Source organism: Piliocolobus tephrosceles, chromosome 18 (genome assembly GCF_002776525.5).
Source record: "Piliocolobus tephrosceles isolate RC106 chromosome 18, ASM277652v3, whole genome shotgun sequence".
NCBI classification, from domain to species: Eukaryota; Metazoa; Chordata; class Mammalia; order Primates; family Cercopithecidae; genus Piliocolobus; species Piliocolobus tephrosceles.
In genome coordinates, this window is record NC_045451.1 from 17,935,931 (window position 1) to 17,960,246 (window position 24,316).

Consider the following 24,316-nt stretch of genomic DNA (forward strand, 5'->3'; position numbering starts at 1 on the left):
ACTGTATGTTCTGACTCATAGGTGGGAATTGAACAAGGAGAGCACTTGGACACAGGGTGGGGAACATCACACACCGGGGTCTGTTGTGGGGTCGGGGGAGGGGGAAGGGATAGTATTAGGAGAAATACCTAATGTAAATGATGAGTTAATGGGTGCAGTTCACCAACACGGCACATGTATACCTACATAACAAACCTGCACGTTGTGCACATGTACAGTAGAATTTAAAATATGATTTAAAAAAATAAAAAAGGGGACCACTTGGCTTAATTTTATCTTCTTCCTCTATCAGAAACTTGATCTTTACGAATAAAGCAGAAGCTTCCCTAATCCAGGTATTTATGTATAATAATATGTTGAAGGTTCTTTATTGTAAGAATGACAAATGGATATGACAGTGAGTCAATCTGCAACGGGAACTACTTGTAAAGTGTGTCTGTCTTACATTCATACAGTCCTAGCACTACATGGAAATACTGTGAATTCTGTCATCAAGGCCTAGTTCTGCATTATTAGTGAACTAATCACAACTTTTAATCAATGTGCCTGCACTGATTTTTAACTTGTTGAATTCCATTTTCAGGATTCATAGATTCTTTCTTGTGTGGACCACCCCATCTTTGTCTTTGCTATATGCCATGCTTGAATAATCTCTTTTTTAGATGTGGAAAATTCATTGCTAATTTTTATCTTTGCTTGTGCTCTTATTCAGAATACAATCTCAGATTGAATCTCATCAATTGGTTTCTACAGATTCTCCTGTTTCCCTCCAACATGTAAATTACAGGCTAGCTGTTGTACCTGTTGACAAATAAATGGCTGAATGATTTTACAGTTCTCCAGCTTAACCTGATCACATTGTCTGTATAGAGATGATGATGGTTTTCTTTTTCTTTATTCCCAGAAGGATCAGCATTTGTATTACATTGTGGCAGTAGAAAGGGAATTTTAAAATTCATTTGGAGTGGGAATCTCTTTTAGCTTAGAGTACAAAGCTGAAATAGATCTATTTTGTGCTTCATTCACACTTCCTGTATTACACCATTAAACATCCTCCCAGGGACCAGAAGAGTCAGGAGATTTTGTTTAATCACTTCATGCCCAATATCATGGGGACCACATTTGCAGGATGTGGGGCATGATAGCCCCCTGTGGTTAGGATAACAGCTGTTCTCAGTTGTAACACAAGCAATACAAAGTGAAATACTCACAAAATTATCCTCAGGGCTGTGGTAGGAAGGAAGAATGTTATAGAGGTTGATTTCCCCACATCCATATAATTGGTATATTGTAAAGCCTAGTTTGGATTCAAGTCTATGCTTTTTCTTTTGCTTTGTTAGGTGTATTTATTTTTACATTGCACTCTATCCTTGAAGAGGATGTGTGAGAGCTGCCTGCCTTTCATGAGAAGAAAGTGTTAGTATGCTGAAGGCTGAAGAGAATTTGGTGGCTGTTAATGTACCATGTAATGTGTAATATGCAAAAAAGCACATTCTACTGCCTACCAGACCCTCATCAGCTTTCTCATACATTTCTGTAAACTCTTCATGTTGTACTGGGAAAACAATTCACAACACCACTCTGTGGGAAGATGGGACCCAATGCAGATGGGATATAGTTTAATCTTCATGTGTTAGAGAGTAAGTAACTGCATACCAGAGGTTTTCAAAATGTGGTTCCTGGACCAGCAGCATCAGCATCTCCTGGGAACATGTTAGAAATACAAACTGCCCCAAATCGACTGAATCAGAAAATCTAGGGGTGCGGTAGTTTAACAATTTCTTCAGGTAATTCTGATGCATTAAAATTTGAGAACTGTTGCTATAATCAAGACTCTCAGGAAATGATTTTGTTCACAGTTTGTCCTCAATTGTGAAGATAGTTGTGTAAAATATTTTTTAGTAATAGAATGTCAGATAAAGAGATACTTCCCATCGTGTAGCCACGAAGTATGTGTTAAGCACCTACTGTATGCAAAAGAGTATGCTAGCTACTGTAGCAAAAGAAAAGATGAATAAAATATGGTTGCAACCATCCGTGAGCTCAATTTGCCAATGAAATAGAGATGTAAGTAGCACAGCAGCCTGCCTCATTGGCGGCTATGGGTAATACCCTTTTGCAAAATGAAAAATATGTGCTAAATTCACCATTGTACCATGGATCTTACCAAACCACCCTTTGCTTTCTTCAGGGATGAAGAAATGGAGGGTGTTCATTAAAAGCTTAACAGTTTCAACCATAATGTTAATATGTTTAGCGACTGAAAGACAATGCAGCCTCACACTTCTTTGCCACTTTTTTTGCCTTACAAATTAGCCCCAACTCCGGGAGCCTGAGGTAGATCCGGATTACAAAGTCATCTTCTACCTGTTCAACAATTAAACAAATTTGCAATAGACTTTTCCTTCTATTTAACTTTTATTAAAAGAAGTGCTAAGGTACTGAGATGCAGTACATCATATTTATTACCAAAATTATTAACAAATATACAAAACTTGTACATGTAATTTTCTTACATCCATTTATTCTCTATAATACTGATTTTTGTTCAAGTAGGTTATCTACAGTATGTAAACATCCCTTGGATTGACCTCACACAGATTAGGAAAGCCCTCTAACCCATGCTTTTATCAGATACTTCTTTTTATTTGGCTTTCATTTGTAGCATCTAATCTCCACATTTGGCACATGGAAGAGACATCTACAGTGCAAAAGAGGCAGGTTTTTCTGGTTTCATTCTGAACAATTTTGCAGGGGCACAGTTAAAGAGCTGAGAGGAGACACGGGCACTCTAACTTGACGGCGTTGGATGAGCTGTAATGCCAACATCTCTTGGTTCGGCCACTAAACTTGAGCATAAAGTCTATGTCTCTTCCTTCACCCACCCTCCCACCCATCCACCCCCATGCAAGGCTGATTCAGTTTTAACCTTGTCTCAAAAGGGTTACGATAAATTCCAACCATCCCAGAACAAGTAGGTTAATTTCACTGAGTAACAAGTTTTCTGTTCTTTCTTGTGGGTTGGTATCTGTGGTTTCATGAGCCAGGAAAACTCTTAAATGGAGACTAAGATAAAAAATAGATATGAGAGTAGAACTTTCTGCTTTCAATTGGCTTCTCTGTATCCAAGGCCAGAGCCTTTCTGTGGTGGAAAAGCGACAAACGCCTTAGCGAATGGCGGAGAAAAGTCACCCTTGTCATAACACGTTGGACTCCAAGCCTTCGCACAGTGTCAGAAAAATCAAAAAGAAAAGAAAAAAAGGTAATTGAAGATTCTGCCCTCTACTTCCTGGGTTTCCTTTTGCTTATGTAACTTAATCTACCCAAGTAAAGCTGATCCAGAGAGAGCTCTGTTCGCCCGCTCTCCCCCATTCTCACTCTCCAGCACAGTATTGCTCGTGTGGTCGGCTGCGCCTTGTCCGCGAAGCACCCGCGGAGAACGTCTGGATTTGGACGCGCGCCTGCCTCCTGGCTTCCGTCACCACAGTGGCGCGGGTCCCTCCGACGCCCCGTAGAGCTCGGCCAGCTTCCGGAAGCGGGGCCCCCAGTCCGTCAGGAAGTCGAAGTTCTGTTCCGAGTCCGACGTGGCCGACTGCAGGGAGCTCAGCGACCCCGCCACAGAGCCGTCGCCCTCGAACATGTACGTCTGAAGGGAGTCGAAGGGCGGCGCCCACAGGTCCATGTCGGCCTCGTAGAGCTTGGCCAGCACGTAGCTGTGGACGGTGCTGTTCACTGCGCACGTCTGAGGCACGTAGCGGGAGAGGCTCTCGATCTCGGGCAGCATGTCCTGCCGCGTCTTGGGGGCGGTCCCCGCCTGCGCCTCCCGGGGGTTCCACATGGCCGCGATGTCGAAGGCCTCGGTGTCCTCCTCGCCGCCGCCCTCGTCGTCATAGCGGACGATGTTCTCGTGGATGTTTTCCTCGTCGTCGATGATGTATGGTTGTTTCCGGTGCCGCCTCATGGACAAAATGAGCAACACCAGCACTGCCAGGAAGAAAAAGGAGAGTCTGTTTACCTAGGAGATGTGGCTGTGTGTGCGGTGAGTAGAAATAGTGTTGATTCACCGCGGTTGGGGAAGAGCTACCGAGTGGAGAGAGCTCAGATAGCTTTTGGATATCTGAAACCTCGGGGAATTCTAATTTAAGTCCACCTTGTTCTCCTTCTGTAAGTCAGGTTGTGGACAGTGACTGTATTTTTTAAATGGTTTAATTAGAAGAAATTGCATATAGTCTCAACATCAGCGTGCTGTTTTGAAATTGTGTGTGTCTCTACAGCTAACACCCAATTTAAAATCCAATTAACAAAGCACAAAGGCCTGTTATGGACCAACATACTCTTAAGGACCAGATCATGTGCTCTGTTTATATGATGGTAAATATACATTTCTCCTCTTATAATGTGGAAGTCTTATGTAGGGGGAGTGCTGCTTCCTTATGTTAAATCTTAATAGAGTTCTACTTTGTATGTAATCATATCTTAATATGCATAGAGACACAAATACTAAGTATGCGCCAAAGTTGTAGTCTTTTTATACCTCTAAAAAACAACAGAACGTAAGTGATCCCTGGGGTCCAGTAAACTCAGGTTCCTCAGAGAAGCCTTTCATTAGAGAGGTAGTTGTGGCTTTCTGGACCCAAGGGTGTTTATGGAAGGGAGAGAATGAGCAGTGGCATTTTATATAATTCATCATGTTATTAAAGAAACACCACACTGTTAGATGTGCCCTTGCAGGTTTGGATAAAATTTTATCCCAGCAAATGCATTTCCCCCCCCCTCCCCAAATGTGTTCGCCGGGGTTTAAAGGAGAGAGAGAGATAATCCCATTGAGCTATTTATCTCTCTGACTGAAAACGTTTTTCAGGAAGAGTGTTGAGGTTTTAGCTGTAGAACTGTTATTGATTTTTTTTTTTTCTGGTGTGCTTTGTTACAGCTAGTGAACAGTGACAGTTTGACACACTGCAAAATAAGACCCCAGTTTATCCAAGGGGAAAAAGTGGAGTACATTCATACACACAGTAAAAGATTACAGACTAATAAAACTCACAACAATGATTCAAAAATGTTGTTGAATGTAGATGTGCTTTTTTATAAATTGCAATTAATGACATTAATACGTAATGTTTTCCCAGATAGCTTTGGTGACAAAACATACACAGGAAATGATGATATGCTTGTGTGTATTTTCTCTGTGTGCAAAAATACGAGGCGTGGACTAAAAGGATGGTGAGATTCCTAGAGAAAAAGAGACTAATAGGACTCCAAGGAAGTGAGGGCTTGAATCGAGCATGAAAGGTTGGAGTGTGATTGGGATTGATGCAGGTTGGAGACCTGAGATTCGAAGTGAGCATGCTGTGTTTGCAGGATTCAGTAAAGTTATTAAACCCAAATGTTTTTAAGGCTCTATGCTAAGCAATGGGGAAACAGTATTGAGTGTGACATGGATTCTGCTCCTGCGAGTTTGTAATCTAAGGAGATTATGGATGCCGATAATTAATGCAAGTCAGACAGTGATAAGGGCTATTAGAGCCACAAGTGTCTGGAGGAGAGTACAGAGGCAGGGCCAGTGAATTTTACTTGGGAGACTGAGAAGGGCTTCACAGAGGTGACCTTGAAGTGGTAGGGGTGGTATTTCGGAAAATGCTAGGAAGCAAAATTGGAAGTCTTTTGAGTACCTTGCTGGAGAGAATTCTGATGGTCATGGAGAAGTAGGCTGTTTATATAGAATTAGTCCGTTTCTTGAAAAATAAAGATTGCTATATGTCTTTTTTTTTTAGGTAATCTAATTTAAATAACAAATATTATATAATGCCATGAAAATCAGATTTTGAGGAAAATGGTCTTATTTAGCTGAAAGACTTCTCTGACCGAAGAGAATTAGTTCTAGGGATGGTTTATTCTTTGGGTACTGTAAGCATGGTGCATAGACCTTATGAGATTTTCCAGGAACTACATACATATGTGAGACATGAAAAAAAAAAACCCCACGAAGTCAGAATTAATTTAGTTGTCCACAAAATGTAGTATTTTGTTGACAAATGCAACTCAAATCTTAAAGTTTCGTGAATTATTCTTAATGTGGGATGCGTACTCTTAGAAGTAAGAGTACTTAAAAGTGTGAGGATTTTATGACAGCTCTGCTCAATTTAGCTCCTGAAAACTGTTTACTTTTTCTGTAGAGTTCAAAAGACAAGACATCATCATGGGTGGGGAGGGATAAAATAAATTGTCCCTTGCACACCATTTTTAACTTGAGAGCCTCTCCAAGCCAGTCTCTTTAAATCAGTATTTCTGTAATGATGGCTTTTTGTGGGCCAGAGTGAACTTTTAACTTCGACATTTTCCAAAGATAGAAGTAAGGATAGCCAGTCTGGAAATTTCTCCCAGGAACAAGTTTCTTCAAAGGCCTCTTACCGGTTGTCCAGTTCTGCACTCAAGGACCCCCAATGCCACCTTATGGAAACTCAAGGAATTGCAGGGAGGTTTTACTTGTCAATGCAGTCAGGGTCCAGAAACGGTAACAATTTTGTCTGACACAGGGATCCGAGAACTTAGAAAGGTTACTTATTTATACTCTTTCTCTCTTTGCGTAGGGCTGAACCAAAACAACAAAATTAAACCACATGTTGTATTTTTATATGTATTTTGAGAAGCACATTCCACAGACCTACCTAGAAAATCAAGTGCTGACATTTTTCACAGGAACTTCTTTCTTTGCTCTGTCTCTTGGTATAGAGGTGAACTTGGGATTGGGGGTGTATGTGAATATCTGTACCTCTATTCTAATTTCAATCCTCAGGGCTTTTTCTCTCAGAAAACTCGGATTTCTTTTATATTGAATAATACTAGTATCTACTAAATCTGTTTTTCTCTAAGCAAGATATATTTGCTATGGATTGGTTCAATAAGAAGAGTAAGGGTATACGTACAGATATTTTCTTTTTTGCGAGAGTTGGTTTAGGTGTTTTTGTTTCTCTGTTTTTGAGTGTGGAATTAGAAAACAATTGCAAGGATGGCCTTACATACCAGGGAGTTGGGGAGCCGCCTTGCAGTATGACTTGAGAGGAGGAAGGAAGGATTCCTTAACCCCAGTAGTGCTCTCCCACTACTGGCCTGTAATGCCCTTATTTCGTCAGCAGAGGAAAACTGACCCTGTTTAGTCGCCGTTCCTGGTTAGATGGCCATGGTGCCTGGGAGGGGAACTAATCACCCCAAACAGCTTGTTCTCCAGAAATCTGTGTGGTTCACACCATCACTTCCTTCAGCTCTCTGCTCAAAGGTCTTATCAGTGAGGGATTCCCTGACTACCCTGTTTGAAATGGCATCTATCCCTGTCACTTGTCCAGCCAGGATACCTTATCCCTCTTCCCTTCCCTGTAATACCACCTCCAGAATCGGGATGAGCGTTTAGGAGAAAGGCAGTGCTGTTGCGCCACAGGGGTGCCCAGTGTGTATGGCCTGCCTGCTTTTCAGCCCTGGCTCTGCCTCTGACTTTGGTTTTGAGCCTGTCACTTACCCCTTTGTGACTTAGCTATTACTTAAATGAAGGGGTTAGAAGAGGTGATCATCAAATCCTGTCTAAATTGTAATTTTGATTCTATGATGTCAAAACGAACCTGCTTTGTTCTGAAGTAAACTCAGGAAGGCCAGGATGTGTCTGTTTTATTAATCCTAGCACCTTGTATGGTGCCCCAGCTCATAGTAGATACTTCGTAAGTATATGTGCTTTGATCTTACCACAGACACCTTGAAGAAGGGACTGTCCTCAGTTTCTTTACTGTTTTTTTGCAGCCTCACTCTACCACCTTTTGAGTAAGCAAGGTGTGGAAGATCAGTTCTGAATAGCTGTGTCAGGAAGGTAATGAGTGGATGTGTGAGTAAGCACTGGCAGGACTCCACAGAAGGGAAAGCAGCCCCTTACTCACCTAAGAGGACGAAGATGCAGGCCAGGATGGCAATGAGGGCACCCCGGCTCAAACTGACTGGGAGCATGTAGGCCTCTGGGCTGCAGGACATGACGTGGCCATCGTCATCACAGCTGCACACTTGGATGGTCAGTGTGCCTGTGCTGCTCAGCACGGGCTGCCCGCTATCTGCTATCAGGATAGGCAGGTAAAAGACACTCTGCTCCTGCTGCCGGAAACCAGACCTCCTGGTTAGAATCCGTGCTGTGTTATCTGAAAGAAGGAGGGGTTCCAGGATTGGAAAAGGGAAGATGAATTAATTTCTTGGATTGAGGAAAGCAAGGGGGCAGGGGCAGGGAGTAAGAAGGAAAGAGGATAGTCAGATATTCCCTGGTAGTGGTCAGCCATGGGCGGGTTTGCCTGGATCAGCATTTGGATTCAGAAATCAGACTTTTTGCTTGCTTTTAGGTAAAACCCTGAGGCTTGGAAGAGAAAGCCTTTTTTGAGTCTGTCTTATCCTTTGTGACATAAAGTGCCCAAGGCGAACTGTCAGACTTCAGATCTAACAAAAATGTCCCTGGGAAAGCTTGACAGAAAAGAACAATCACTGGTGACTTGTGGTCCCTGTTTGTTCCTGCTCAGCAGCTTGCCAAGGCGCCAGTGCTGCTTTGTGCCTCCAGCAAAAGAATGCTGAGGAGCCCATGTGGCTGTGGCAGATTGCTTATTTTTGCCACTTTGACTGGAATTCATGTCTTTTACTATTTTCTTTTATGCCTCTGAAATGCAGTCACCAACTCCTGTGCTTCCTAAAGAACCTGCTTATTTAGTAGAAGCTTATTTGAAATCTCCTAATCATATGACACACCTTGTTATTTCTCCTGAGTTGGTGGTCTAACTTTAAGCAGTTAATATGAACTTGTTGAAAATTTGTTCCTGATCAATACTAGAAATCTTTCCTCCAGTTTTAAAGGGGATTAGTCAAATTATTAGATATTTTCTACAAAGTTGGGATGTGTACGTGTGTGTTTACATTTATATTCACATACTGTGTTGTGGCAGTGTTCATTTTTAAAATCTACATTCTCAGGTTTCCTGGAGTAGGTTTGAATTCTGAAGTAGATATACTTTTGCAAAGCTCGGATTATTTTCAGCAGAGGAAAAATTTGAGAGATGTGGTAGGACATACAAGAAGTGATTCTTAAAGCTAATACCACCAACACAGAGGTCCCATGGATGTGTTTCATATTTCATAGGAAAGAGTTGAGAACATCACAACAAATTCTGAGAGCCTAACCTAAGAAAACATTATTAGTGATCATCAGTATTTCTGATTCTTCTTCTCTTTTTGAACTTAATAAAGGATTATACTTTTCTGTCTTCTTAAATGTGGCTATGTCTGTGTGATTTGCTTTAGTTGATGAGCAATTGTGATTTGTGTTACTTCTAGGCAGAAGTCTGTATGAGCTGATGTATGAGTCTCCATGCTTTTTCCTTGCTGTAGTTACTGAGAAAGAACCACAGGGTGTGAGATGCAGAGTGGGGCAGCCTGGGACACTGAGCTCAGATCCACCGTAGGCTGTATGTGAGCAAGAAATTAACTGTAGTTGTGCTAAGCCACTGAGATTTTCATGGTAGTTGTTCCTGTAGCATAACTTGGGCTATTTTGAGTAACGCATTACCCCTTAATTAACTTTCCCTCTTCCACCTGCTTTTGATGCTAACGGCTATTGTTACTAAAGGCTCATGTGCCATGTACCTGCACTTTGCATGCAGTATCTCCCTCAGTCTTCACAATTTGGAGATAGTAATAATCTCACTCCTTTTTAGAAGTAGAAGTAAGGCCTAGAGTGATTTTATAATTTGTTTGAAGCTGCTAACCTAGTTAGTAACAGAGCTGGGATTTGAACTCTGGTCTCTCTGTCTCCAAAACATGCATACCTTCGATTATGCTATATAACTGCTTATTTAGTAATGTTAACTGTCAAAAAAAAAATTCAGATAAGCATAATCTCTTCCTGCTTTGATACAGGCTACTTCTTATTTTCTTCTCAATGGAGAAGGGAGGCCAACCTGAGGATTATATTCATATTTCCACCTACCACACAACCCATGAACCTTTCTGTTTTCCAGACTTAATAGCTAAGTACTGTCAATTCCACTTTGTAGCTTTAATTGTTTGTTTTTTCAGAAAGCAGGTTTTTCTCTAATCAGAACTTTTTAAAATTTTTTTGGTTTAGTCCAGGTGAGGTCGTAAAACTTTTAGAAACTCTGACTAGAGCCGAAATTCATAGAAGTATTATATCTATGACATATATGTTTCTTGATCTAAGAATTATTTAAGATTAAAGACAAATATCAGAGCATCACATTGCTGAGTCCAGTGCTAGAAGGGGCCTGGCATATAGTAGCCACTTGAAAAATTTTTGTTGAATGTGATAATTAGGGCTTTAGCAACTTATTTGGAAACAGCATTCTCTCCTAAGGTGACAGAGAACACTGTGTGTGGGGGGTGGGGTGTGAGGGGTGGGCATGGTAAAACAGGACCCGATTTCTGGTCCCAATTTTAATGCTTATTGATTTTCTGGTCTTGGGCCATTTGCTTACTTTCCTCATCTATCAGATGGGATAATAAGAATCAGAAGGATTAATAACTTCCTTAAAGCTTCACAGAATTATTGTAAATATCAAGTTATGGGAAAACACTTTTGCAACTGTGAAGTACTATATATACATAATTCTTTTCAGAATGTTTTGGGGCTGAAAAGTAAAAAAAACGCTTTACTGGAGATAGTGCCCTGTTGTGTTCATAAAAGGACATTATGTTTCAGGCACGGGAACAGAGGTAGTTGACAGTAGATCTGCCTTATATTAGTCAGTTTTTGCTGTGTTGGGTTTTTTTAGAGACAGGATCTTGCTTTGTCACCCAAGCTGGCGTACAGTGGTCTGATCATAGCTCACTGCAGCCTTGAACTCCTGGGCTCAAGTGATCCTCCCACCTTAGCCTCCCAAGTAGCTGAGACTACAGGTGCATGCCACCATGTCTGGCTAATTAAAAAAAATTCGTAGAGATGAGGTCTTAGTGTGTTGCCCAGGCTGATCTCAAACTCCTGGTCTGAAGTGATCCTCCTGCCTCAGGCTCCCAACTAGCTGGGACTACAGGTGTGTGCCACCATCCCTGGCTAATTTTTAAAAAATGTTTTGCAGAGATAGGGTCTTGCTGTGTTGCCCAGGCTGGTCTTGAACTCTTGGTATCAAGAAGTTCTCCTGCCTTAGCCTCCCAAAGTGTCAGAGTAACAGGCATGAGCCGCTGTGCCTAGACTTGGTCAGTTTTAAAATGAGCCTCAGTAAAGGATACTTGTGGTATAAATTGTCATTTGGAGATTAAGAGTTCATGCTTTCTGTTGAAGATGTGCTGACTTCTGTTTTGGGAAACCTTCCAAGAGATGAGTCACATCTTATTATAGTCATCCAGTGCCAGTGGCCCATCTTTTTAAGGAATTGGTTCCATAAATTGGTGCCCAAAGTCATCTTTAAGAAATTTGCAGCATTTTGCTGCATTTTGTTTCACTCATTAGAATGATGGCTTAGCTGAACAGTTGAAGAAAAAATATAATGTGTTACAGTGCGTTATTTTTTCCCCCCAGGGTTGGCTTTGTAAAGCCAGTCCTAGGCTGAAACCACTTTTTGCTGGAATACTTTCCCTACGAAGCAGATAAATGAATAGTTAAAAATTTTGACCCAATAAAAACTTCAGGATATTTAATCAAAGTATTTCTGTCTTTATAATTCATATTGCCATTCCTTCCAGAATTATTATAGTAGTTTTATGATGACATGTAGGAGGTTGAAGGGATGACTTAGAAGGCTTTCCCATTTAGAAGAAATCAGGTTTGAGATTCTCAAGTTTTACAGCAGAAAACTGTCATATGGGGTTGAAGCAATACTTTTAATCTGAAATAATTGCTATTTGAAACTAAAACTAGGTGTGCCTAACCTGATCATGACTTTTTGTTACCCTTTGCTTAGATTTTTACAAAGTGGCAATAAATATTTTAGAATTGGAATGAAAATGAGGCTCTTGCAGTCTGGAGAAGTGATAACCTTCCCAGGGTCAGATGGCTAGCTGGCAGTAGAGTTAACAACAGATGAGGTTCATTTGACCGTTTAACTTATTTTTTCCATTGCCCTGACCTTTTCTTTCCTTTTGAAGCAAATCATCTGGCTAGAGAACAGAAATCCTTCCTTTTCCCATCTGTGCCCAAAAAAGAGTGTGCTGGGTCTGTGAGCCCCTTAGCTGGTCTGAATGCTCGCTGGAAAAGGGGCCTGAATTCTGTTCCATCAAAGCTGTAGCGGGGAGCAGTTTCTGGATAGGGAAGCCTACCTGAAAGTGTGTCTCTAAATCATCCTCAAATGATAAAGCTGTTTCAGTGCCAAAACTGTGTTTATGGTCCTGTATTTGCCCTTTCTTATCTCTGTTACTTATCCTTTGTCTCTTTTTTGTTTGGAGAGCTTTTTAGTGTTTTCTGCTTTGATCTCTGCCTAGAAATGTTCCCCCAGGGGTTTTTTTCTTTTCTTTTCTTTCTTTCTTTTTTTTTTTTTTTATTTAAATCTAGGTCACTTTCTGTCTTTCTCAGATTTTTCCCATTGTTACAGAACATGTGAACAGGGCTGCTACCAGTGGAAATGAAGAATTTCGCCTTTGTGCTTTGCAGTGTTTCTGGCACAGGACAGGTACTCAGTAAACATCTGTCGACTTACTGACTGAAGGAGTTTTAGAGTTGGCAAAGGGTTCTCCGAGTTTGTTGTTCTGAAACAAAACTTTAAAAGACTCTGTGAAGCTGGGTACAGTGGCTCATGCCTGTAATCCTAGCACTTTGGGAGGCTGAGACAGGAGGATTGCTTGAGGATTGCTGGTAAAGAGCAGGTAGCCTTTGACACTATTTGCATAAGACTGTAACCCAAAGTAGCTGGCCTATGCTGTACAAAAGCATAGATAGCTAACCCTCCACCTGATTACCTTGGTTGTCCCTTATGGTAAAGTTGGGGTTGTTAGCAGCCTCAGGAGCCAAGCTGTAGTAGAAATGCTGACCATTGCGTGGGTCATCTTGGTCCACTGCACTCACTGTCTGGATCAGCTGAGGGAGGGACATGAAATCAGGTGAGCTGGAGCCAAAGGAAAAAGCACCAGGGCCCAGTTAAATCCCAAACCTGGAAATGTGATGGTGGATTGTTGTACCTAATGGAAGGATATCATTGATATGGGAAAGGGGCAGGGAAATGCTGGGTAGAGAAGGGCAGAGTCCCTGGCAAGGGCTTTATGGACCTAAGTGAGAATAGGAACTGCTGTTTTTGGGCCCAAATGTTGCATTTTCCAAGACCACTCTGGCCTGCCACGCCCTCCATTCTGGACCCTTAAAAACCTGAGACCTTAGCAGCCACAGACACAAGCAGCTGGGTGTTGAGAGGAGAAGAGGAGCACTCCAGCAGACGCTTGGCAGACTAGCGATGGTGGAATGATGTGGATGCCAAGGGGAGTTCAGCCCAGGGCAGTCGGAGAAGAGTCTGGCCACTGGGCAGCCTGAGTCCAGGGGAAGAACACCTTCCCACTCCATCCCCCGCTTCCGGCCTCCCATCCATCTCACTAAGAGTCACCTTCACCACTCAATAAATGTTGCACTCAACCTTCCAGCCCATGTGTGATCTGATTCTTCCAGTTCACTGGGCAAGAACTCAGGCTGTCACACTGGCCCTCTGTCCTTGTGATAAGGCAGAGGGTCTGTTCAGCTAATACAGGCCATCTGCAGAAGGCATAGCTGAGAGAGAGCACACTGTAACACACGCCCACTTGGGCTTCAGGAGTCCTAGATGCTGCTGTGGGGCTAGAGCCCAAAGCGCTCCCCATGGCTTCTGCACCTGCCCATTTGCATGCTCCCCCTAGGGGTTTGAGCGGGGCACACTCCTGTCCTGCAAGGGGGGTAAGGGAACTCTCCCGTTCCATGTGAAACTTCCCTGCACAGTCTCTATGCCATCACACACCTCGGGATTTGATTTTGCTTTAGGGTTGGGCTTGAGTATGTTAGTAGGCATAGGATAAATGTTACCTAAATACTTCAGATGTTAGACATCAATATGACATATATTCTTCCACCATGGGCAGCCGTTTCTAGGCAGTCTAAAAAGTAAGAACTTTGAGTTAAAGGGCTCGGGTGCCGCAGAGTCCTGCTTGACCCCATATTTTCTTCTCACCTCGTCTATTTAACTTCATCACTGACCCAGTATTTCAGGGCTAAATTGCTGTCTTTGAGAAGCCCCTGTTTAAGAATGACTATGACCTGAAGAGAAGTGAGTGAGTGACACATTGGCATTTGCCATGTCGGGTTAACAGAAAACAGACCTGAGGGAATGGGTCACAGGGAGTCACATTTTGTTGGCAGGAGGGAGAGCTAGCAACGATAGCACAGGATCCCCAGAGTGCAAATGCAGAATAGACAGGAGTCAGAAGCAGAACTTGGGGGTGGGGAGAGCAGGAGGTCACGTGGCTTCCTGTTGGATTCACTGGCCAAGTTTTGCCTTTTCCATAATGTTTTTCAAAGGAGTACGTTGCATGAAGTCTATGGAGACCCTGATCTAAAAGCTGTTAAAGAAATCTGTGTGAAACAGACTACTGGAATGGGAGCTGGCATGCTGAGGGGGATATAGAAGAGGCATTGAACGGCAGCCTCCTTCATATGTGTTTCCTCTCCTACCAAGCAACAGCACAGACTACTCCTACCCATCTTGGGCCCAGCCCTGTAGACTTGCCACTCCTGCTGTTTAAAAGCCAGCTATGCTTCTACCACCATAGGAACCAGGACATCAAAGGTGGGCTTGCTTAGTTTGTGTTTTTTCATCTGTAAATTAGAGGAGGTAAAGCTACCCTCACAATATGCTGAAGATTAAATGAGTGGGGGTGGTGGTTGGGGGAACTCCCATCCAGGGGGCCTTTTGGACAGTGTTGCTCAGATCCCCCTTCAATGAAGGACCTTTCCCCTAGTTATCACCTACCAGTCCCTTTGGGGATTGCCAATTGCAGACAGCCACCTACCCACTCCTATGGTTTGGATATTTGACCCCACTGAATCTCATGTTGAAATCTGATCCCCATTGTTGGAGGTGGGGCCTGGTGGGAGGTGCTGGAGTCATCGTCTTGGTGCAGTTGTCCTCATAATGAGTTGAGTTCTTACTCTGTTTGTTCTTGTGATAGCTAGTTGTTAAAAAGAGCCTGGCACCTTCCCCTCCTGCCTTGCTTCCTCTCACCATGTGATCTGCACATGTCAGCTTCCTTCCCCCTTCCTCCAAGTGTGGAAGCAGCTTGAGGCCCTCCCTAGATGCACATGCTGGCACCATGCTTCTTGTACAGCCTGCAGAACCATGAGCCAAATGAACATGTTTTCTTTATAAATTACCCAGCCTCAGGTAATCCTTTATAGCAGTACAAACTGACTAAGACGCCCGTGGTCAGCACATCCTTCCAGGGCGACAGACATCCAGTGACTAATTAATGTGATAGTATACAGGTCTGGGTATCCCATCTCAACTTGGGGAAACTCTAGTTCTGGAACTGAGAAGTCAGCTGAGGCAGTTAGTGAGTCTGCATGGCAGCTGGACTTCTTTTGCCTAGTCCTACTTCCTTTGCTTCCCTCACACAGATGCTGGCCCTAAGGGCCCTCCTTAATAAACACCTTATCCTGGAACTCCATCTCAGGGTATGCCTCCTGGAGACCCCAACTGTTGAACCTGAAAGTGGGGGGAATGGAGTTGCCAGGAAGGTAAGGGTCAGGAGAGTAATGGAGATCAGCTTGCCCACAGCCAATCCTCGTATCCGTGCTGCTCACACTCTAGGATTACCCTCCTGTCCTGTCTCTGCCTGGAGACAGAGCCAGCACTTTTCAGCTTGCTTGTAGTGCCAAAGACATATAGAGGTAACATATTTCTTGAGGCACGTTACACATAGGTGATTCTACATAACTTGATAAACATAGTTGGGAAAGTCATTTCAGAATATCTGGTCTGCGTATTGTGAATATATTGTTGAGATTGGGGCCCGAGGCACAGAGCTGGTTGCTTACAGGGCTTCAAAGCACGAGTGAGTGAAGACACAAATCGCTAAGTCTGGATTGGGAGTGCATGTTCTGCTCTCCTGCTCTCTGTTCTCCCGGCAAGTCAGATTTCTTCCTCAGCCCCGCTTGTCATGCAATATTCTGCTCAGCTGGTTTCATTCCGCCCTTGGCCATCACCAAGTACGTTATCTGATTTCTTTATGGGCTTCCTTCAAGGCTGCTTACCAAGAGGAAAGCATGTATGTGGACTTGTCAGACGTGAAGCCAACGACAGTGTCTTGTAAACACAAGGCCAAGTAAACACAAGGAGGACTGTTTCTTTATAAACCAGATATATCTCTGAGCCGCATGCTTTTGAATAATCTTCAAAACATTTCCCAGAGCCCAAATCAAAGGGTAAGATTTTCAGTATCTTGGCCTAAAGGTGACAGTGGAACAGACTGAACTTGAAGTGGCAGATGTGTACTTCAGATCACTATATAACAGACTATTAAAAGATGCATTTAGAAATGGGGACTATGTTTGTTTGACTACAGAAACAGGAGAGGTAGTTAAAATGTCCTTCCCTTGTCAGAATGCAACCTCACCTACTCTGAAGCCCTTTAAAAGAGGGTGCTTTGTTTTGAGGGAAAGGAGGTTTAATTTACTCTGCTACTTATCACCCTCTTTGTATTATAGATTAAAATCAGCTTATTTTGTCATAACAAAATATTCATGTAATTTTATAACATAAAAGTTTATATTATATTACATATATAAATTATATGATATAAAGCAAAAATTATTAAAATAAAGACCCAAACTTCATCACTTAAACTCAGCCACCTTAGCACAGTAACTATACTATTTTTGCATCTTCCCTCTCATTGTTTACTTGCAGTCATAATTTTACATGACTGCAAGCATGTATGTGTAGTTTGTATACCTCCCTTCTTTACTTATAATAACACGGATCATTTCTTGTGCTGTAAATTCTGCATTGTAACTTGTATTAGCTGTATAATATTTCAGGTCTTACTAGACTAGAAATTCACTAGATGTGGAAAGAGAATTATCCTAGACTTGTTGAAAAGATTTTTTTTTAGGAGAGCTATCGACCATTACACCAAATTTCAAGATTGGTAGATAAATCTAGATCAGAATCATGATGGAACATCTTTCTTCCCCTGAGGGATGTAAATCACTTTTTGCTTTGGCTGAGTAAATGGTAAAGATGTGTTGAGTCCCTCTTTGGTGAGCTCAGGGAGCTAACATAAGTTTTGGTTATGCAGACCTAGTCTCTCTGTGCGAAAAGATGCTGGAGGTACTACTACGCGGGAGTATGAGAAGTGAAGTGATACGGTTTGTCTGTGCCCCCACCCAAATCTCATCTTGAATTGTAGCTCCCATAATTCCCACATGTTGTGGGAGGGACCTGATGGGAGATAATTGAATCATGGGGGCAGTTTCCCCCATTCTGTGTTTGTGGTAGTGAGTAAGTCTCACAAGGTCTGATAGTTCTATAAGGGGTTTGCCTTTTCACGTGGCTTTTTGTCTTGCCTGCTGCCATGTAAGACATGCCTTTTGCCTTCCACCATGATTGTGAGGCCTCCCCAGCCACATGGAACATAAATTACCCAGGCTTGGTTATGTCTTTATCAGCAGCATGAAAACGGACTAATACATGAAGGCAAAGTTAGATTACAGTCAGACACCTGAATTACCAGTGCATGAGCCCCTGCCTTACCAATAGGCACTTCCCCAGCTTTCATGTTAAAACCATTTCAGCCCATTTGATCCAGCACCAGCATCCATAGGACCACAGGATATTCTGAGGTGGAGAAGGGGAGCAAATGAGGGCTATTAGGGGATCTGTTGGGTTGCTGGGTCATAGGCAGGGGAGGAAAGCATTTTACAAAAGCAGGAGCAGAATGGAGGAGATGGATAAATTATAGGACAGGCAACAGTCTGACACATGCATTGCTACATGGGCACTCCAAACGGAGTTCCAGATGTTTCTCAGTTATACCACTTAGAATTTGATCAACTAAATATTCAGTTAGGTTTAAGGGCATACTTTAAAAAATATATGAATATATCTCTGAAGATTCTGGAGCTAGATTTCAAATAAGTAGATCTTTGTTGTTTCGGATTACTTTCTTCTCAAAACTTACCTGACATGAGCAGCACTAAGAAAATGGATGTTTTAATTGAGGGAGGAGAGAGGGTAGGTCATTCTAGGTGGCAGCATTCTGAGATAGGCCAGGCAGTCCGTAAATAAGGTACTTCTTGCCAGAAGTGAAGAAAGGGAGGTGGAAAGATACAGAAAATAAACTTGTCCTACTGCAGAATATTTGAGGAATTGGTACCACACTTGGGAAAAGAGCAACTTCTTCCTCCTTTTCCTGGTCTTCTTGGTCCCTCACTTCCAGGCCCCAGAGTAGGTGTTACTGCCATTGGTGCTACACAATTCCGTTTCCAGGTGGACACATACCTTATACAGCTGTCCTGTACGTCAAGCCACCCTCAAAGTGCTGTTTAGGCCATAAAAGGTAATGTAGGTTCCAAATAGTTATCTTTTTGTTTTTTTAGTTTTTTTAGAGACAGGGTCTCACGATGTTGCCCAGGCTGGTCTCAAACTCCTTGACTCAAGCTATCTTCCTGCATTGGCCTCCAGAAATGCTGGGATTACAGGCATGAGCCACCACACCTGGCCTCAAATAGTTGTCTTAAGAAATAAATGGTTGGAACCTGATATATGGAAATTGGGGATTCTGTTTTGTGAACTGTTTGTTTCTGGAGTCAAAATCGCTTTGATGGTGAATCTGGTTATCTGTAACAATTGTTTCTATATGTTAGGGGTTAAGCAGAGTGCGCCACCTATAGGCCGCCTTACCTGTCCTGCCTTGGCGTTCTCACAGACAAAAGCTTCATAGAATCTGGGGAACTCTGGAGCATTGTCATTCACATCTAAGACTTTGATTGTGACAGGAACACTTCCAACCTGGGAGGGATTGTCTAAGGGAAACACAAGGAATACCAAATCTGAGAGATTAGTAATGCCAAAAGAAAAAGAAAAAAGAATAATTGTCTTTGCTAGAAGTAGGTATTTACCTGGTGAGTCTGGGTTTGAAAGAAGTGGATAAAGTACATGGAAATGGTAGCAAGAGCATAGGATCCGTGTGTCGCCTACTAAGAGTGTGGCCGGATATGAGAAGTTTGCGCAGAACAAGGTGTGTGTTGGTGACCGTTTGCTATCAGCAGTATGAAGGGAAGGGTGAGAAAAAGGGAGCAAGTGTCACAAAACGAATCTTAAAAAGAAGTTTTCAATCTCCCATTTGGCTCAGACTTCAAGTTCTGGAATTAAAGGCAGGTCAGTTCTATATTCTGGACTTTAAAAGAGTCCATTGCCAATCGGATGCATACTGTGTGGCACTGCTTGGCTTTATTCCTGTGGAATCATCAGTTCTTTGAATTATATTTCCAAAGGTTTATTTCCAGTTATTCACTGGAATAAAGGTAACACTGCACATTTATTTCTGCTTAGGGACTAACAGGATATTATAGGATCAAACACACACCAAATCCATATCTTTGGCTGGGGTCATAGTCTCTCATGGGGAACTGTGTCTTTTGCTTGGCACTGCCATGCAGAGACAATTTCATAGCTCTGATAGTGCTCCTCCTGTCTTTTTCTGTTTTGGTCACCACCCCAAAACAGACATTGCAAGACACAGAAATTATTCTTGGTTAATAACTTTACTAAATCCCAAAATGCATTGTTCTTCTGAATCATATTTTTCTTCCTTTCTTCCCCAAACATATCTATGCTCTACTGTTTCCCCCCCAGATACTTCTATTGCTTGGTTACCAGAATGTGCTAGCAAAATTAAAATTTATTTCTTCATTATAACAGTGGTTGTTTGTCTAAGGAATAATGAAAGTTACAGAAAAGCATAGATGAATCCATGAATATGATCCACAATCCTACCACCAGAGATATCCATTAGATATATGATATTATACAGCATGGGTGTCCAAAATTGGAGTTATACACCCTCCCCCACACATAGGTTATAGTTAAGCAAAATAGAAAAATTGAATTCAGAACATTAATATTTTAGGGTAAGGTTATCCTTTGTCATTCAATATGTTTTGAAAGTGTGGCTCTTGATGTCTGTATTATATTGTCGTTTTACTATAGGTTGTACCAAAATTTATTGAATCTCCTATTATTAGACATGTAAATAATTTTCGTTTTCTCCCTATTTTAAAATAACATGGCAGTGGAAATTTTCACATACAAATCTTTGTTGATATCTGTCATTATTTCCTTAATATGATGACCAGCAGTATAATTCCTGAAAGAGTATAAATATTTTGGAGAATCTCAATACATATTGCCAAACTGCCCTCCTGAGTGCCTGTTTATTATATAGCCAATAGGTTAGGGACTGTCATTTCTCTAAGCCTTTACTATCACCAGTATGGAAAAAAAGGAATGTAGTGGTATATAATCTAATTTTTATTATGTTTATAATATATAAATCTAGTTGTTATTAATCTTCCATTCCATTTATAAGTTTGTTATGTTAATCAATTTGCTTTTTATTGTGAGATGTCTCAAATTCTTGTGGGCATGGATATATATATATATGTTTGTATAATAAGAGTGATATGTTATAAATGCTTCCTTTCATACAGTAATATTTTATACTCTTTGTACATTCACAATCATATTAAAGATTGAAAGCCTGTTAGATTTCTCAGGAGTCTTCCCTTTTCCTCAAAGCTACTTGGGATAAGAATGCCATCTTTCACTGCTTTTCCATGTTTTGTTTTCTTTTATCTGTAGCACAGGACTAAGTATACAAGAGAGCCTCAAAAAAGTATTTGAACTGAATGCATTTACTTACTTGCATAAAGCATGATTTACATTTCTTCCCTTAAAAGATATAATTTTGTTACAACAAGTTCTAGAAACTTCCACCTTCTATAACACCTACATTTTGTCACTGCATGGAGACCAATTTATTGTGCTACTTACTCATTTCCATAGCAAGGACAGTGATATTATGCCAAGAAAATTCTTCCCGGTCTAGGGGTCTTGCTGTCATTAGGGCACCTGTTGTAATGTCAACATAGAAAAATCTTCCAGAGTCACTGCTTCTATCAATGGAGTATCTGCAGAAACATGGATTATATATATCATTTGCATTTGGATAAGCATATGACAGCATACCGCATGAGGCAACTGAGTGCCTACCTATGAAGCATGGTTCTACCACTTCTGAGTTAACGGCTACTGGAAGACTGCATTCGTGGTTTTATTTGTTCGAAAACAAAAGTCACCTCCTCCTCCAATAAACAAAACAAATATTGCTTCAATTTTCTCATTCAAAAAACGAAATAAGCAGGGTACCCACAGTCCTGGGGCAGTTTAAAACTTTTTAAATATGGTTTATGCTATGTAATGCTTGGAATTACCCCAATAATTTTGGGACATCCTGAGTATCAACTCCCGTATATATTTGTTTAAAAGGAATTGTGTTCAAATGAGTTCTCAAATGCTAATCAGAAACTAGAAAAGGAGAAAGGTTATAGTTTAGTGGTTCCAGTCCTTATAATTTGTATCAACTATTAAGAAGAAAAGCTTTGTGCCAGGCCCTTTCTTAACATGCTAATGACCAACCTTCTGGCAAACACAATAATGGTAGTGTATTTACTAGCTGGAGATCCCTAAACTATGATATGCTTTTAGCAGGATGGACCGGATCTGGCTAGGTTGTTTCCTGTAAATAAACGTAGAGTTTATGAATTTGTGGGGTACAGCCTGCTGGAGAATGTCATATAAGCTATGTAATTGATGTTGTATAACAAGCAAATGTTCCATCACAAAAATGGATCTTTGTGTTCAAGCAAGGCACTTTGTCCATTGCTTCTACCTTTCATGTTCAATCTGGACCAACATGCATCTTTATGCAAGAAAAGGACATTTGTGAGCACCTGTGCCTGAGAGTTTCAGAGCTCTCCAAGGGGAGAATGACTCATATTTTGCTGTTGTCGATATCATTTCAGCCATTAGTTAACTAGATCCTGGGTAAGATCTATATTTCCTGTTGACCCTGATTTGGCAATCCAATTCTGTTGTGTTATTTCACCTGTGTTATCTTGTCTGGTCTCCATCCTGGAAGATTCAACAAATATGGAGGGAGGCTCAGGCACGTGGATGTTAAAAACCCTCTATAAGGGATTTTGATATGTAGCCATGATTGAGAACCATCAATGAGAACCTTATGTAGTCCTTGGTAAAGGCTAAGTAATATTTATCATTTTTATTTTTTAATTCTTTTTTTCTTCTGAGGTGGAGTCTTGCTCTCTTGCCCAGGCTGGAGTGCAGTGGCATGATCTCAGCTCACTGTAGCCTCCACCTCCTGGGTTCAAGGGATTCTCCTGCCTCAGCCTCCCGAGTAACTGGGAATACAGGTGCCTGCCACCATCCCCGGCTAATTTTTATATTTTTAGTAGAGACAGGGTTTTCCCACATTGGCCAGTCGGGTCTCAAACTCCTGACCTAAAGTGATCTGCCTGCCTCGGCCTCCCAAAGTGCTGGGATTACAGGTATGAGCCACCATGTCCGGTCATTTTTATTTTTTTAATTGACAAGTAATAATTATATATATTTATGGGGTACAGTGTGGTATTTTGATACATGTATTCCTTGTAGAATGATCAAATCAGGCTAATTAACATGTCTACTACCTCACATATGTATTTATTTTTTGCAGTGATACCATTTAAAATCTATTCTTTTAGCTATTTTGAAATATACAATACATTATTATGAACTATAGTTACCATGCTGTGCAGTAGATCACAGGAACTTACTACCCCTTACTGTAGCATTGAACCTTTTCACTCTTTTCCCTGTTTACCCACCAGCCTCTGGCAATCACCACTGTACTCTCTAGTTCTGAGTTTGACTTTCATACATTCTACATATAACTGAGATCACGTGGTATTTGTCTTTCTGTGCTTGGCTAATTTAGCGTAATGTCATCTAGACTCATCCATGTTGCAGATGACAGAATTTCTTTCTTTTTTAAAGCTGAATTGAATATTTAAGGCTGAAATGAATATTCTATTATGTATGTATACCACATTATTTTTACCCATTCATCTGTTGATGGGCACTGAGGTTGTTTCTGTATCTTGGCTATTGTGAATAATGCTGCAGTGAATATGAAAGTGGAGACATTCTTTGACATATGAATTTCAGTTCCTTTGGATATATACCCAGAAATGGGATTGTTGGATCACATGGTGATTCTGTTTTTAGGTTTTTGAGGAACCTCCATTCTGTTTTCTAAAATGGCCGTACTAACATTCTCACCAACAGTGTGCAAGGGTTCCCTCTTTCTACGCACCCCAGCCAACACTTATGTTTCATGTTTTTGACAACAGACATTCTAACGTGTGAGGTGATATCTCATATTGTGGTTTTAATTAGCGTTTTCCTGATGATTAGTGATGTTGAGCATTTTTTCATGTATCTGTTGGTCATTTGTATGTCTTTTGAGAAATGTCTGTTCAGGCATTTTGCACATTTTTAAAACAGGGTCATTTGTCCTAATTTTGAAATAATATTACAAAGCTATAGTAACTAAAACAGCTGGAATTAAAACAGACCCATCAACCAACTAAATAGAGAGCTCAGAAATAAACTCATGGGTCTGCAGTCAATTAACTGATTTTTGACAAAGGTTCCAAGAACACATAATGGGGAAAGGACAGTCTCTCCAATAAAGTATTGAGAAAACTAGATATCCACATGCAGAAGAATGGAAATGGACCCTTATCTGACCCCTTATACAGGAATCAACTTAAAATGGATTAAAGACTTAAATGTTAAGACCTGAAACCATCAAAGTACTAGAAGAAACCTTATGGGAAAAGCTCCACAATGTTGGTCTGGGCAATGGTTTCTTGGATATGACCCCACAAGCACATACAAAAGCAAAAATAGACAAATGAGATTATATCAAACTAAAAACTTCTGCACGACAAAGGAGACAGTCAACAGAGTGAAGAGACAACCCACAGATTGGGAGAAAATATTCTTTTCATAGAATAAGGGGTTAATATCCAAAATATACAAATAACTCAATAACAAGAAAACAACCTTATTTTTAAAAGACCAGTAATTACAATAGCTGCCACTTACTGAATATCAGAAACTTTACTATGTACTTATTATACAGCTTCTTTTAAAATTTTTCCAACATCTCTGGGAGGTAGTTATTATCCCAATCAACAGATAAGGAAACTGAGGCTTAA

General features: G+C 41.2%; 1 protein-coding gene across 2 annotated transcripts in view; it reads right to left on the reverse strand.

The window, feature by feature from the left end:
* Nucleotides 1-2,399: 2,399 nt before the first annotated feature.
* CDH20 (cadherin 20) overlaps nucleotides 2,400-24,316 on the reverse strand; it is a 166,372-nt gene continuing 144,455 nt past the window's right edge. The window contains exons 8-12 of one of the 2 annotated variants that reach the window (XM_031934548.1): nucleotides 21,027-21,163; nucleotides 18,876-18,997; nucleotides 12,919-13,036; nucleotides 7,923-8,174; nucleotides 2,400-3,984 (exon numbers count right to left, since the gene is read on the reverse strand). In XM_031934548.1, coding sequence (XP_031790408.1) covers nucleotides 3,479-3,984; nucleotides 7,923-8,174; nucleotides 12,919-13,036; nucleotides 18,876-18,997; nucleotides 21,027-21,163 — 1,135 coding nt within the window. In that variant the 3' untranslated portion in view covers nucleotides 2,400-3,478. The remainder of the gene's footprint in view (nucleotides 3,985-7,922; nucleotides 8,175-12,918; nucleotides 13,037-18,875; nucleotides 18,998-21,026; nucleotides 21,164-24,316) is intronic. The other variant, XM_031934549.1, reaches the window with a different exon arrangement.